General features: G+C 38.1%; 1 protein-coding gene across 1 annotated transcript in view; it reads left to right on the forward strand.

Annotated features, from left to right (window-relative positions):
* Positions 1-14,553, forward strand: part of LOC103387671 (VPS10 domain-containing receptor SorCS1-like) — a 53,242-nt gene that overhangs the window by 17,787 nt on the left and 20,902 nt on the right. Inside the window, 8 exon segments of the mRNA XM_017037054.2 lie at positions 265-332; positions 1,461-1,560; positions 1,799-1,957; positions 3,417-3,490; positions 9,990-10,054; positions 11,320-11,438; positions 11,741-11,830; positions 13,169-13,348. Coding sequence (XP_016892543.2) covers positions 265-332; positions 1,461-1,560; positions 1,799-1,957; positions 3,417-3,490; positions 9,990-10,054; positions 11,320-11,438; positions 11,741-11,830; positions 13,169-13,348 — 855 coding nt within the window.

A 14,553-nucleotide genomic window follows, 5' to 3' on the forward strand; every position in this document is an offset into this window, starting at 1 on the left:
TCAACTTCTACAAGTCACGTTACTGCAATAATCAGGCCTTCGCTTTATAAAATAAGCTGGAGTGACTCCTTTATTTTTTTACTTTCATTTTATATTTTATTTCTATGCATATAATGTATGTCCATATATATGCACAAACATGTATATTTGTGTATGTGTATATATATTTATATATATGTAAATATGTGTGAAACTATATTTATTATCATTTATTTCTACCCTGTTCTAATCCTGTGTTTTCATGTGTCTGATGTGTTTTTTTAGGTGATCCTCATGCTGACAAAATACTACGACTTCAACAGCGGAAGAGTAACAGAGAGTTCTTTGTGGAGGTGAGATCCCCCGTCTGTTATTAGTGAAATTAATTTCCCTTTCACCAATCACAGTGTTTTATAGTGGAGCTCACTGACCTCTGGACCCCAGTCAGTTCCTGGGCTCTGGATCATTTGGTATTGTTCGCAGCAAAAAAAAAAAAAAATCATATTAATTGCCTTTTATTGATTCTGTAATTGAGGGTGAATTTTCATATAAAGACCTGATTATCTCCCAGCCACCAAGCCTCTTGACACAAGCGAATAGGTCCTTTTTGCAGAGAAAAAGACCGAGCAGAAGAAATAAAAGACAGGCCTTCACCTTTAAAAACCAAAAGAGAGTTGCATTTACAGCCCTGTATAAACTACCGGTTTATAGAGAAAGGTGATGCTCAGGTGCTAAACCTTCTCTGCATAATACACATGGCATTCGGCGTCATTATAAATTTTACATTTTTTTAACACTTTATATGTGTTTTATTGGTCGTATTATTTTACCTGTTATGTATTTTCGCTGCGCCTCCACAAACGGTCTGTGACAGTATTCTCTTAAAGTTGAAACCGGTCACAAAAAAATAAAAAAAAGTTGGGAACCTGTGTAGTGTTATACAGGTTCAGAGTCTGGAGCTGGACCAACAACGTGGTACTTTAGAGAGTACTGCTGTACCTACTAATCCACAACTGAGTTTAGGGTGTAATTAAAAAGTACAGGATTCTGCCAACAAACTTCTCCTCTTAGCTGCGTCTGTCGTTATCTTTGAGATAGGCAGCGGGAAACAGTCAGGGAAAGATGCGTCGTCATTGGACGGACTGATGAGAATAGTCTCGTCCTGTTATTTAGTCTATTAATTAGTACTATTTTTTCGGCGTTACTTCTGCCATTATTGAAAGCTTTTACTACTACTACTATTAAGGCTACTACTCAAAATAACAACAATGCGATATTTAATAATGGTGCAACTCCAGGTATTCCTGTTTATGTTACTAATTGAAAAAACCAACCATCTAGCAAATGACTTCTGCTTTTGCAATTTTCTGCTTGCGTGACATGCCTAATGATGCCACCAGCTCCATCAAGTAGGTGTCGCTTCATTCATCCTCCCAGTCTCCCACACAACCTATTAACTTCATCCTTTAATTGAATTTTAGGTCAACTGATTATGGAACCACCTATGAGAAACTTAATGAGAAAGTCGGCACCAAGACCATCCTGAGCTACTTGTACGTGAGTCCCAACAACAAGAGGAAGGTGGGTGTCTGCACTGCGCACTTCCCCAACGTCCCGTTTGTTCCGAATAAACCTGTCACTCGTCATCGCCGCGTTGCAGAGAGACGTTGTTGGTGCAGCGCCGCCCTGCAGGAATGCGCACCATGTGTCTCTTGCAAAAACACCGCATTGCATAAGCGTACATGCAAGCCCCCTCCGGGACAGGAGGCTGTCAAGGTGGTCCGATGATTCCACTGTCTCCTTTCTTGTCTCATCTTAGATCATGTTACTGACCGACCCGGAGGTGGAGAGCAGCCTGCTCATTAGCCTCGACGAGGGGGCGTCCTATCAGAAACACAGCCTGGGCTTTGATATCCTCAGCCTCCTGTTCCACCCCGAGCAGGAGGACTGGATTTTGGCGTACAGCCACGACCAAAAGGTAGCTGTGGTTAGCACAAAATAGCTTGAAAACAGAAAAACAAAACAAAACTCAAGAGTTTGAAGTGACGAAAAAACAAAAACAAACAATCATTGGCTTACTATCAAGGTTGTTGTGCATGGTTTACTTCCCTCTTGTCATTCTGTTGTCACGCTGCAGTGATTGCTCAATGAAATTGATGTTGTGTCATATCATGTTGTCCAATCCTGATGGGTCACATCAACAATAATACTGCTGTAAAGTGATACAAAGCAGCAGTTTTAGCCACTGACAAAAGCAATATATATATGTATATATATATATTTTCTTTCAGAGCAGGGTCAAAGAGGTTTAGGGTCTTTATGACGCTGGACAACTATACTGTAGCGCACATGTGTCAAACTTAGGCTCGGGGCCCGAATCTGGCCCGCAGTGAAATTATATTTGGCCCGCCTTCAAATGTGTACTAGTTGGCCTGCCAGTATATAACCCCTATATACTGGCAAGATTTGTAGTATTAGTGGTGTATGCATTATGTTATAGCACTTTTTTTTTTGTTGGCCTGTGAAAAAAAGATTTACAATAAAAAAGCAATCGAAAGGCTACAGATAATAAGAAACGATTAGCACTGAATCAACATTACATATGTATCTGGAGAGAAGGGAAAACATTTCACAATTGCCGTCAATTATTCAAGTTCGGCCCGCGACATTGTCCCAGTTTTTAATTTTGTCCCACTGTGAATTTGAGTTTGACAGCCCTGCTGTAGCGGCTAAAGTAACAGCTGATCAGCTATTTGACGGGACCCTAAATGTCACCCAAACGGCATGCGTCTGCTGATGGAAGTGTGAGAAACTCACAGCTGCCTTCATTCCACCTCAGAAATATTAAGTTTTTTTTTGTATTTTGCGGACTTCATTCTCAGAGAACGAGCAGCAGTCAGGGTCATAGCATTGAAATAATCAGTGAAAGCTTTCATTGAGAGTTGAACAGTCAAGCTGGAACACAGATGTTTTCTATTTGCTTGACTTTGTAAGGCTGAAATACCTGACAATCTTTCCTTTCATCAACACCAAAAAAGAACAAGGGACCCAAGCTTGGTTTTGTATTATATTATATTTATTAATCATAATGTTGTTAAACATTATTTCTTTTACAAAAGAATGTTTTTTTTTGTAATTTATTTTTTAAGTGTACTTTTCTTTTTAATGGAATTTCTAAAGCAGCCTGGTTTGAGGGAGTCGGATTTTTGATCGGCATATTTACGGTTCCGCTCGCTCAAAGTTGCTACAGTGAAAAGAACATCTACACCAACACCACCCAACCTTGACAGTCTCTGATGAGTGTGATACATATAAACAACGTAGAGACAATCCCAACTCGACTGGTATGTTTTTTATAAAGAACACATTTGTTGAATATGAAAAGAACATCTACACCAACACCACCCTTCACCCTTCACCTTTCTTCTCATTTGCAGCTTTACGTCTCGGTTGAGTTTGGAAAGAAGTGGCAGCTCGTGCACGACAGCGTGGTGCCCAACAGATTCTACTGGTGAGATCAGTCTTGGAAGTTTTGTTTTATGAAAATATATTTAAAAAAAATGAATCTGGCTTGATGCGAAAGATGAGACAGTGATCAAATCCTGAGACCGTACTGCAAAAATAATTTCTCTTAATTTTCATTGATTTTAAGTTCATCATCATTTGGCATGTACTGTAGCTATAAATGATTTTACGCCATTACTTTATTATAAGAAAACTCTATCTCCCAACATAATAATTTTCTACTTACAAGAGTAAAAAAAATGATAAAATTTGACTCTCTTTCTGTTAAGCTTGAGGTTGGGCTTCTTTGATTTAGGTGATGTTTACATGGCAACAATATTAATGTTCAACCAAGTCAGCCCCACAGCGTGTAGTATCTTAGTCACCCCTGCTCAACACCACACAACAACAACAATGGTGGATGCCAGGCTACTAGCTACTACCGTGCTAGAGAGGCTAATTAGGCTACTTGGTGTGTTACAGCTAATTATTTCATTTTGGCAGCTCTATCTTGAGCAGCAAAGGTTTATGCGGAATTTTAGAGATGTGGGTGACACAGTGTCACATACAGGAAATGTTGAATTTTCTTGTGCCAGTTCTGTGTGAAAATTTCGCATCCGGTATCGTATAGCGGCCGTGTAAACATGACCTTCAGAAAGTCCATGTTGACTCATTTGCATGTATGAAACTTTATATCTCAAAACTAGCCTCCTCATCCCCACAGCCAACACACGCACACACACACAGTCACAGGCCAGGGTTATAATCTGATACACCCCCACCACTGTTCCCAGTGGATGACGAAATCTGTCACTACAAATGACACCGTGACTGGAGAAATCAGCCTGATGAAAGTGTTTATCTGCATGTCATCACAGTGTATGGCATGATCATTTATGTGGTTTAGTGGTTTAAAATTGTTTTTCCTCATGTCAGTGATTATGTGGTAGAAATTTTGAACAGAAGTATTAGGAACAAAATGCTGTTATTGTTATTTTTATTGTATTTTCCAAGTGTTTTAAAACAGAACATTTTCATTTTCTCATAACTGTCTGGGAAGCTATAATAATTTGGGCTGTTTTGCTTCAAATGGGACTTATTTATTGGAGCGCAGCGCAACTCAGAGATGTTCATTTAGATAGTGATATTGACAAGTCTTTAATATAAATCTAAACTGTGGCGTAAGATATACAGAAGATATGAGAATATTTCTTAGAATCTGAGCTGTCACTTTTACAATCATGGGGAAACGGCTTAAATATGGATGGCAGATTCTTACCAAGCAGAAGAAGAAGATATCAGGTTATTAACATGTTGTCAAGATATGGAGTGACAAGTGTACTCCTGAAGTCTACAGATCTTAGAGGAGTATATTATCAAGCCAGCTGAGGCAGAAATGTCTGGATGAAAAGCAGTGAGAAATGTGTCAAAAGAGACGATCACAACAAGGTATCAACTGTCAGAATGAAGCGGAAGAAGTTTCACACCTGCTAAAATAAACAACAAAACAAAAACCTGACCTAAATGATACTTGCAAAGCTAGCGAAGCTGAGCTAACCTCCGTTGTATCCTCCATTACGGTCCAAAAAATCTTTCTTCTTTAATATCAATATGGAAAAAGATATAAGGTTATTAACATGCTGTCAGAATATATAGAGAGACAAGTATAAGTCTGAAGTCTAAAGGTGTTAGAGAGGTCAATTATCTAGTGAGCCGAGGTAGAAATATAGAGAGTTAAGTGTCTAAAGACTTGTGGATAACTGCCAGTGTTGAACCTATTTAGTCAGGATTTGAAGTGTCAAAAGAGACAATCACTACAACTCTCTAAAAGACTGCAGAAAATAAAAGTTTTACTTCAAAAAAAGAAAAAGAAAAAAGTTTTTAGGAAAGGCTAAGGAAAATGTGAAAACAGGACTTGGCGCATGCTTTAAATCTCAGTGAAGCTACCAAAGCTAAGGTAAGCTAGCTTTACAACAATGCTGTTTTAAAATGGCTGGGTTGGCGAGAACATGGGGTATACTGTTAAAATTACAGCCGTCTTTGCATATATAGACAGATAAAGAGTTAGGCTGCGGCAGGTTCCTGTGTTTTTATGACATGTACACTTCCTCCGCTCCTTCTTTTTTAGCCTTCACACATCAATTAGTGTATTTCACGCTAGCAGTTGTGATGATGTAGCAGAGATGTAGCCTCTGGATGTCTCTGAGCGTTTTAGCATGATTAGTAATCAGGTGGTGGCTCAGGGATTATGGCGGTGGATATATTCTGAATTTATAAAGGTTTTATAGTCGCTGGCCAGAAACTACTTTTACACTTTTAATGCATAGAGTTAAAAAAAAAGGACAAATCCACGGGTTATTCAAGGAGGTTAGAGTGGAAGCATATAGTGAGTATAAACCTGTTGGTTTTTGTTTTTGCATTTTTAAAAGTAAATATGTGGCAATGTCAGAACAATAAAAAGAACAGGAAAAAGAATATTACTGTAATAAAATTGTCAGTGTTAACTAAAAAGAATATTACTGTAATAAAATTGTTAACCATAGGTGTTTTAAACTGAGAACTGTGGGGCATCTTGTGAATCATCACCGTAAGCACCATTTAAAAGATAAACGTTGTCTGCTACAAAGAGCAAAGCACATGTCCTCCCTCTCAGATTTTAAAATAGTATCATTATATCATTTTACTTGATTCTCATTATCTCACCATTTAATTATACATGAAAAGTGTTTTCCTCCAACATGGGACTTTTAATTAACCTATAATCATAGCATCATTTGTATAATTTTACTGCTTTGTTCTCTGATTCTTACCGATGTATTTTAGTCATTTTCAGTTTAATTTTCCCTCCATGTGCCTGTTTTATTGTACCATACACCAGCAATTAGTAGTTAAAAAAAGAAAGATGAAAATGAAAGAAGTAAAGTAATTTTCTTTTTAATGAAGCATTAATCCGAGGCTAGTCTTAGTTAAGGTTAATGGTCTAATTGTGAATACATGTTTTAAAGCTTTTAGCACGTTTTTACAGTTCATAAGTAGGTATGTTGTGAATACATGTTTTAAAGCTTTTAGCACATTTTTACAGTTCATAAGTAGGATATGTTGGATTTTTGCCAATATTGTCCAGACACTTAATATCCGATTCCGATATCAACCGATACGGAAATAGGCCTGGTGATATTTATTTATTCATCTGTACAAACCACTGTATGAGTATGAGATTAATTAAATGAGCTGCAATGTTGCCATCTAGTGGCTTTCACTTTAATACACAGCCGTTTATCTCCAAAACTATTTTTAGGGCACACATCATTTGGGGACACCTGGCTATTGCGTTATCGGTTTTCATTACTGCAGGAAAAAACAATAACGATTACATTACATAATATGCTAATATCTGGCCGATAAATATCGGGGGCCACTTAGGTACGCTAAGGAAGCTAAGAACAATTAATTTAAGTTTACTTTGACTTTTAAATTGTTTTTGTTAGTTTTTTAAGAATTTAAAAAACACAGTATTTATATTAAATACTAAATACTATAAAAATTTCAAATTTTTCTCTTTGTATTCCGTTGAAAATGGAACACAGATATGGCCCTCCAATGAAATGACGGCGTCAGCAGTGGCCCTCAGCTCATTTGATTTTGAGTCTAATCCTGTATGTGATTGGACTGTAAAAAATAAACCCTGAGTACCCAGAAAACACACACACACAAAATAACAGAAACAGAAACAAAACACACAGAAAATATAAATTCTATACAGATGTAACCAACTGGGGCTTGAACTGCAATCTTGTTGCTGCAGGGCAGAACTCCTCAAATAGTGGGGCGGGCCCCCCAGGGGGGCGCAGTGAGGTGCCAGAGGGGTCGTGAGGGGCTTCCAATGAAACATGATGCTTGAATTAAAACAAGCCTCTTGTCACTAGGGGGCAGCAACTCATCCAGTAGTTTGTACAGATAAAAATAAGCATGTGATCAGGTTCTCAATAGTGTTTAAATTTGCCTGGGTTGGATGAAAACATTTCTGTCCACAAGGGGAACATGACAGAAATTAAATTAAGAAACACTGTTGTAAGGGCACAGCAATTATGATGTAAACAATATTCAATACTAATACACAGTATCATGGCATGATGTGTATAACGTGACAGTACATTCAGTCGACCTCCACTAAGTACACTCCTCACATGATCAGACACTTCCAGGTGTGAGGTAAATTATACTTCCTGCTCTGACAGTACGTTAACTGACACCATCTCCACAGCCAGACTGTGGTGTGGGTGAGGTTTGGGGTGGGTGGGGGCAGTTGCAACACTGCAGGGGTTTATTTAAGAGCAGGAGCTGCTGCTCACTGGTAGAATTGGATGAAGTGTTTGACAGAAAGTCCATTAAAAAAGATGGAGCTTTGAGGCAATTACAGAGTGCTGAGGGAGGCAGGACGGCCCGTTTTCAGGCTATACTTTGGACGTGGTACGGAAGATGAGGAGAAACCCATCTCGTGTCACAACAGCTGCTGTTTAATATAACAAGTGGTCACTCTGGATACTCTGCACTCAGGATATATCATGAGGACTCTCTATTGAGAATGGATAAAAAGGCACTTGCTGTAAAGCAGTGCAGATCAGATGTCTGTATGTACAGTGTTTCCAGGAAGGGTTGCTGTTGTTATTGCTGCTGCTGCTGCTGTTTTACATATTCCATAATGAAACCCATCAAGGCTGTGGTTCTCAGACTTTTTTTGGTCACTCCCCACATATGGGGGATTTTCAAGTCCCACCTGCCCCCGTCACCCCAACACAAATTTTGACAAATCACATTTCAGATTTATTGAACTAACACCAAGTACCTTTGTGTGTTCTATAATGAATCTAAATCAAATTAATGCATTTAACTTGTGCTAAATGCACAGCTGCAGACCTATTAAGTGGCATGTTGTCAGAGAATGCTGTTAGCCAAACACACTCCATAAATGATGAGAAATCTGTTTATTTGTATCCTTCCCTGAATGAAGAGGATGGATGCTTTTACTATATGCAGTTCAGGGTTTCATCTCTTTAAAACTACCTTGAATCTGATTTATACTGTTGTTAAATGTCGCTCAGGCTTTAAAATGATGTAAGTTACTGAAATAAATAGAAAAAAAAAAAACATTTGCTTTTTCATATGCACGTAGAATTTTCAAACGTTTTGGACTCTCACATTGTGTCACCCAGTATGATATGATGGTGACAGTAATAAAATGATCCATATGGCCTCTCAGTTCACATCAGTTCAAGTCATGTTCACATCTGCTACACATCCATCGTTAAGATGAGAGGAAACAACTAAAACATTTTGTCGGGGCATGAATTTAAACAACGCCTAATGGTTCATTAAGTAATTAATACAAGAAAATATAGCAGAGATCTGGAAGATTACAAGACAATTGTAATTAAAAGTCTATATATTTATATATATATATTTTTACTGTTGTTACATTAGCTTCTTTCTGATATACTTACTAACATATTTGGATGTACCATAACTATACAGTGTATAGTTATTATGCTACATGAAATACATAACCACTTTTTGGGAATCCGTGTTGTAGACTGTGGTCAGAGAGTGAATAAAAACATAAAGATGTTAGATCTGATGTTTTTCTCAGACCAATATAGATTTCTCTATGTGAGCTTTGCTTATCTGGATTTAAAAAAACAGACTTATGTTCAAAGTCTAGCCTTTTTATTCTTATGTTCCTTAAGCTAAGAGTGGAACAGTTTTTACATCAGGTTTTCTTTTTATTGACATCGACTAGCATCGATACCCTGGTTTAAAGTTGATTCTACATTTTTACAAAGTTGGAAAAAATAATAAAAGTGTTATGGCTTCAACAGAAAAAGTCCAACTAATTTGAAAAACAACACTGTCTAGATGTTTTCTTTCAAATCCACAGGGGAATTAAACCCAAACATATTTCAAAATAATTTGACACTTTTGTAAAATATTGAGTTTTTTCATTTATATAATGATAAAATAAAACACTCCCGTACTCCGGTGTCAGACAAAAAGTTTATTTTTCCACATTTGTATTCTTTTACAGGACTCCTTCATCAAGTCAATTATTGTCACTTAGTTCCTGCTCTTGTTTATGTTCATTGTGGTGTAAATATTTCACCACAATTTCCAAGCCTTGCATGAGGTGATGTAACCGTATCAACCTGAGGTGAAAAGGTTCTCAGAGATTCAAAGCAAAATAAAACTCTACAAAGTATTTCATATTGAAATAAGAAAGCAGACTGGAAAAAATATATCACAGAAGAAGCCAAGTGGGTGTTTGGCTGGAAAAGTCACAGTCGACCGCATGTTCCACTGTACAGCTGTGATGAGAGGGAGAAATTAAAGGGGGTTGGATTTTTATGGTTCCAAAGGCAACGAGCCAGACGTTGGCCGAAATTCATATACAGGACGTTGTTAATATTTTACATGATGACAAAATACAATAAAGATGTTTTATTATGTTACAGGTCCAGGCTGGGTTTAGATAAAGAGCAAGGGATGATTCATCTGGAGATAAGTGTCTCTGATGGACGTAAGTGACTTGATAATGAAGCAGTGTAACTGATTTTGCTGGAGTGCATTATATATATATATATATACTCTATGTATGTATATATATATATACTGTATGTATGTATATATATATGTATATATATGTGGATGTATATCTAGACATATATGTATATATATGTATATATTTATATACATACATGAATACATGTAACTCAATTACTTCTTACAGTATATGGTCTCTACTGCACACTATATAATCACATGTATATTTTTATTTATAGATCGCAATCTACTTCTTGGCCACCGCTGATCTAAATGATCTGTACTAAATCTCTGATGACGTGCTATCATTTTTAGGACCCAATTTTATCTCTGCTCTTCCATAACCACAACAACGGTTCTCAGTTTATTAGTTGTTTCTTAAAGCAGGGCTCTCCAATCATCATGGATCGGTCAGTGGGTCATTTGGTACCGGCCACAGTAGGCTGTAGTGAAATAATGAATAATTTAACTAATTTAAAACAAATCCAGTCAATTCACATTTGTGTTTCTTGTGTTTGAATTTGATATGAATAATTTAACTAATTTAAAACAAATTTCTTGTGTTTGAATTTGATCATCTGGATTATTCCGAATAATTCATCTTCCTGACTTTGAAACTAACGGAATAAAGTTTTAAAGAGATTTTCTTTTGAAAATGTACCAATTCGTCATCAGACACGGGCAAACTACGGCCCATTGGCCAGATACGGCCCACTGAGCTCTGTTATCCTGCCTGCCACACACTGTTAGAAGGCGTAGTAAAGCCAGATGTCAGAGCTTCTGTTTCACACGTTACAATTTCAGTGTCTGCCACTAGATGGCAGTAGATATCAAATGTGCCAAATTTTCTTTGAAAGTTTAGGTTAATTCATTTACATTTTATTATTACAGTATTTCGCTCAGTATTCTACATCCAACCTGTCAAATTGTAAACCTCACCTTGGGCCGTGAGCCACAAATTTATTATCCTCTAAAAATCCGTCAACGATTGGTCACCAAAAAAGGTTGGGGACTGCTGTCCTAAAGTCCTTATGTGTCCATGTTGTGGACCCTGGGGAAAAGAGACCGTCTTATTTGGCTGAACATCATCAGACTCTAGAAAATCGTTTTCGTTCTCCTCTTTTAATGAAAATTAACTCCTAAACTTCAGCGTACTCTAGCCCATTTTTTTCAAACATCAAGTTGTTTGTTTTTATCTTTACTATGTCTAAATGTATCTAAATGTTTTCTCCTTCTCTGCAGGGTCACAGTACATAACCTGCAAACTTCAGAACTGCTCTGATGGAAACAAGGGCAAGCCTTTCCCAGGATTTATCATCCCTAATTCCCTGGTGGTTCAGGATGAATACGTTTTCATCCAGGTGTGATTTTATGTCTGGCTTCATTAAAAGACAATTAAAAGCCGCACCACTGCATTCAATAGCATCTTAATGTACATTTATTAAGTAAAGGGAGGGTGGGGAGGAGCATTATCCTGGAACATGAAGGCATGGCTCTGAAATCACTGCGTGGTGTGCATCATGTTTTATATTAGAGCGCTGCTTAGCCATAAGGCACCACGTCCTAATTACCACGGAGCAGGAGTTTGATAAAAGTTGTAAGCAATTAGTGCGTTGACGTTCGCCTGAGATGTGACGCATGCTGTTGTGTTTCTCGTCCGTAGGTGCCAGTAGGCGGCCGGTCTGTTCATTATGTGTCGTGCAAAAGGAATACTTTCTACCCGATGAAGCTTCCTAAGTACACAGTGCCCAAGGTAAGACCATAAAGACGAGTGTTTGTTTCTGATATGAGCGCGTGCAGACGAAGGCACCGCTGAACCAGACTAACATTCATTTTGCTATAAAGTGCTTTAAAGTAAAGCTCTTTAGGGCAACTGGGCTGTAATGAGGGTAGAAGAAGAAGACATCTGAGTATATTTTCAAACATATATTGGTACATAGAGTATTAAAACTACAGCATTGGTCTACTTCATACTTGCAGTCTCAGTGGCTGGGTGATGGTTAATTATTTTTACGCTCTTTTTACGACTTTTGGACTCCTGGACAGTGCAGCGATGCTCAAAATAATATTACAAGTTTAATGCAACAGGATATATTGGACAGTTGTATTTTATAAAGAACTACAGTAGTTCATGTTGTGTGGCTTTAATGAAATAAGTCCCCCACTGCGGTCCGGTGCCAAATGACCTACGGACCGGCAGGGGTCCCCAGACCAGGGATGCCCTAGAGTATATTCTTGTTGTGTTTTAATTTTATTCTTGAAAAATCTGGCGCAGCGTACAAATGACGAGTAGCACGGATCCGTCTGTTATGAAGCAAAATTAATGTATTTAAAGATGAGGACTTGATGACCCCCCCAACTGTAGTGGTGTCTGTTTAATACTGCCGGACTACCCCTTTAATGCGGGTTTGACTCTGCTAACAAATCTCTTTAATTTCCCGAGGCTGAATAGTAAGCTCCGGATTTAGATATTTGATTCAGATGTGCAACATTATCATATTTCTTAGATGTTGTGTTTATTCAACACACACACACACAAACACACTGCTAAAATCGAATGAGTCTCACACACTCTCTCCCTGTATCAGATATATTTACATCAGATATTAATCAGTTCCACCCCTCCGAAAGTCTAGAGGAAGTGTTGTTGTTTTTTTTGAGCAGAAAACTCCCAAATTTGCATTTGCACAAAATAGTGTTTGGCCCTGATTTACATTCACTCTAAAAGCACAGCAGGGCGACTTAATGATTTGGCAGTTACAAACAGAGTAGACTCAATGCTCACTGCATTGTTTCAATCAATCTATCCAGCCACCCGTTCAACCACACGCTGTCAAAACTTCCTTGAGAAGGACACACGTCCCCCCCGCCCCCCGTCCTCGTCCCTGCAGAGTGGAGTAGATATGCAGTTTAATTAAGGAGCCTGTCCTCATTTCTGCTGCGTGGCACGAAACATCCGAGATGTAATCACTGCTGATCCCGACAGAGTGATGTCATATTCTCTGTGCTGCGATACAGATTTGGCCCTCCTTTGTGTTCGGAGAAATCTCTTCATCAACCCTCGTTCAGCTAACGAATGCTGTGTATTTAGGACCTGCAGATTATCAGCACTGATGATAACCAGGTGGTGGCAGCGATTCAGGACTGGCACCAGAACGACTCCTACAACCTGTACATGTCTGAGTCCAGAGGTCTGCTCTTCACCCTGATGCTGGAGAACGTCATGAGCAGCGGAGGGCCCGAGGGCAACATCATGATAGACCTGTATGAGGTAGGCGGCGGTCGTGCTGTCAACGGTTAGCATGTTTTTCTGTTTTTTCAGCGCTGATGCTCAAATGACAAAGTGTGATTTGTATTTAAGCAAATTGTGCTTTAAATCACTGCAATTACACTGAATGTACATTTAATAGCACTCCTACAACAGAAATTAATTTAGCACTGAAACGAGTTAGATGAAACATAATAAAAACTTGTGAATTACAAGTCCGATATTTCGTTTTTGCCGACATCTGATATGCTGAAATTGTCCAAATACTCAATTTCCAATTCCAGTAATATTTATTTATTTTGCATACAGTGCCCTGATTAGTAAAAAAGCTTAAACAAAAAATCTGCAATGCTGCCATCTAGTGACTTTCACTTTCACATGCAGTGATTTGTCCCCAAAACTATTTTTAGGGCACGTCATTTGATGAAACCCAGGTATTATAATCGAGTTTTCATTATCAGAAAAACTGATAACGATTCTTACCGATATTACATAATTATGCTAACATCGGGCCGATAATATCGGACATCCCTACTCGTAATGTAACATATCACTTGCCTTACGCTGTAGTCTGTCGCTGGACTGAAATGTTAATGGTGATATTGTATTGAATCTAATTTATACTCTGTTTTGGACCGTGTTCAGAATGAGAAAATGATTAAATATTCATACCTTCAACAGCTCTACATATGTTCAACCCTGAATACAGTTAAGGCTGGACTGAGCCGAGCCCACGCCAGCTGCAGTCATGCTTGGACTGCTGATACTGTACGGGCTGGTGTGCAGTAAATAAACACCACAGCTCCCTGGTTTAATGGAATAACTCTGGTTGAGATACGTAAAGAACTAAGAAACAAACTCAAACTTTCCTTAAAGTCCTCGCAGTTTCCTAATATGTCTTTGGTCACTACAAAAATTTGCTTTCTTGCTGGTAATATCATATATTTCTGTGATAAATACTAAACCAGGTCGTGATTTAAAAATGGGAGTCACGTTATAGAAGGTAACAAGGTGAAGAGTTTGGCCCGCCGGCCACCAGTTGATGACCGCTGTTGTCCTGTAAAGCAAGAGTACTAACAACATTAATGAATCTTATATGTTATTACTGCAGGCCTGCGCACAGATGCAGATCACATTCAAACACATACATGCAATTTGATCAACCAGAATTCAAAAATTCATTTTTTCATTTTTTTAAAACCTTGAAC

The sequence above is a fragment of the Cynoglossus semilaevis genome, chromosome 12 (genome assembly GCF_000523025.1).
Source record: "Cynoglossus semilaevis isolate Cse_v1.0 chromosome 12, Cse_v1.0, whole genome shotgun sequence".
Taxonomy (NCBI): domain Eukaryota; kingdom Metazoa; phylum Chordata; class Actinopteri; order Pleuronectiformes; family Cynoglossidae; genus Cynoglossus; species Cynoglossus semilaevis.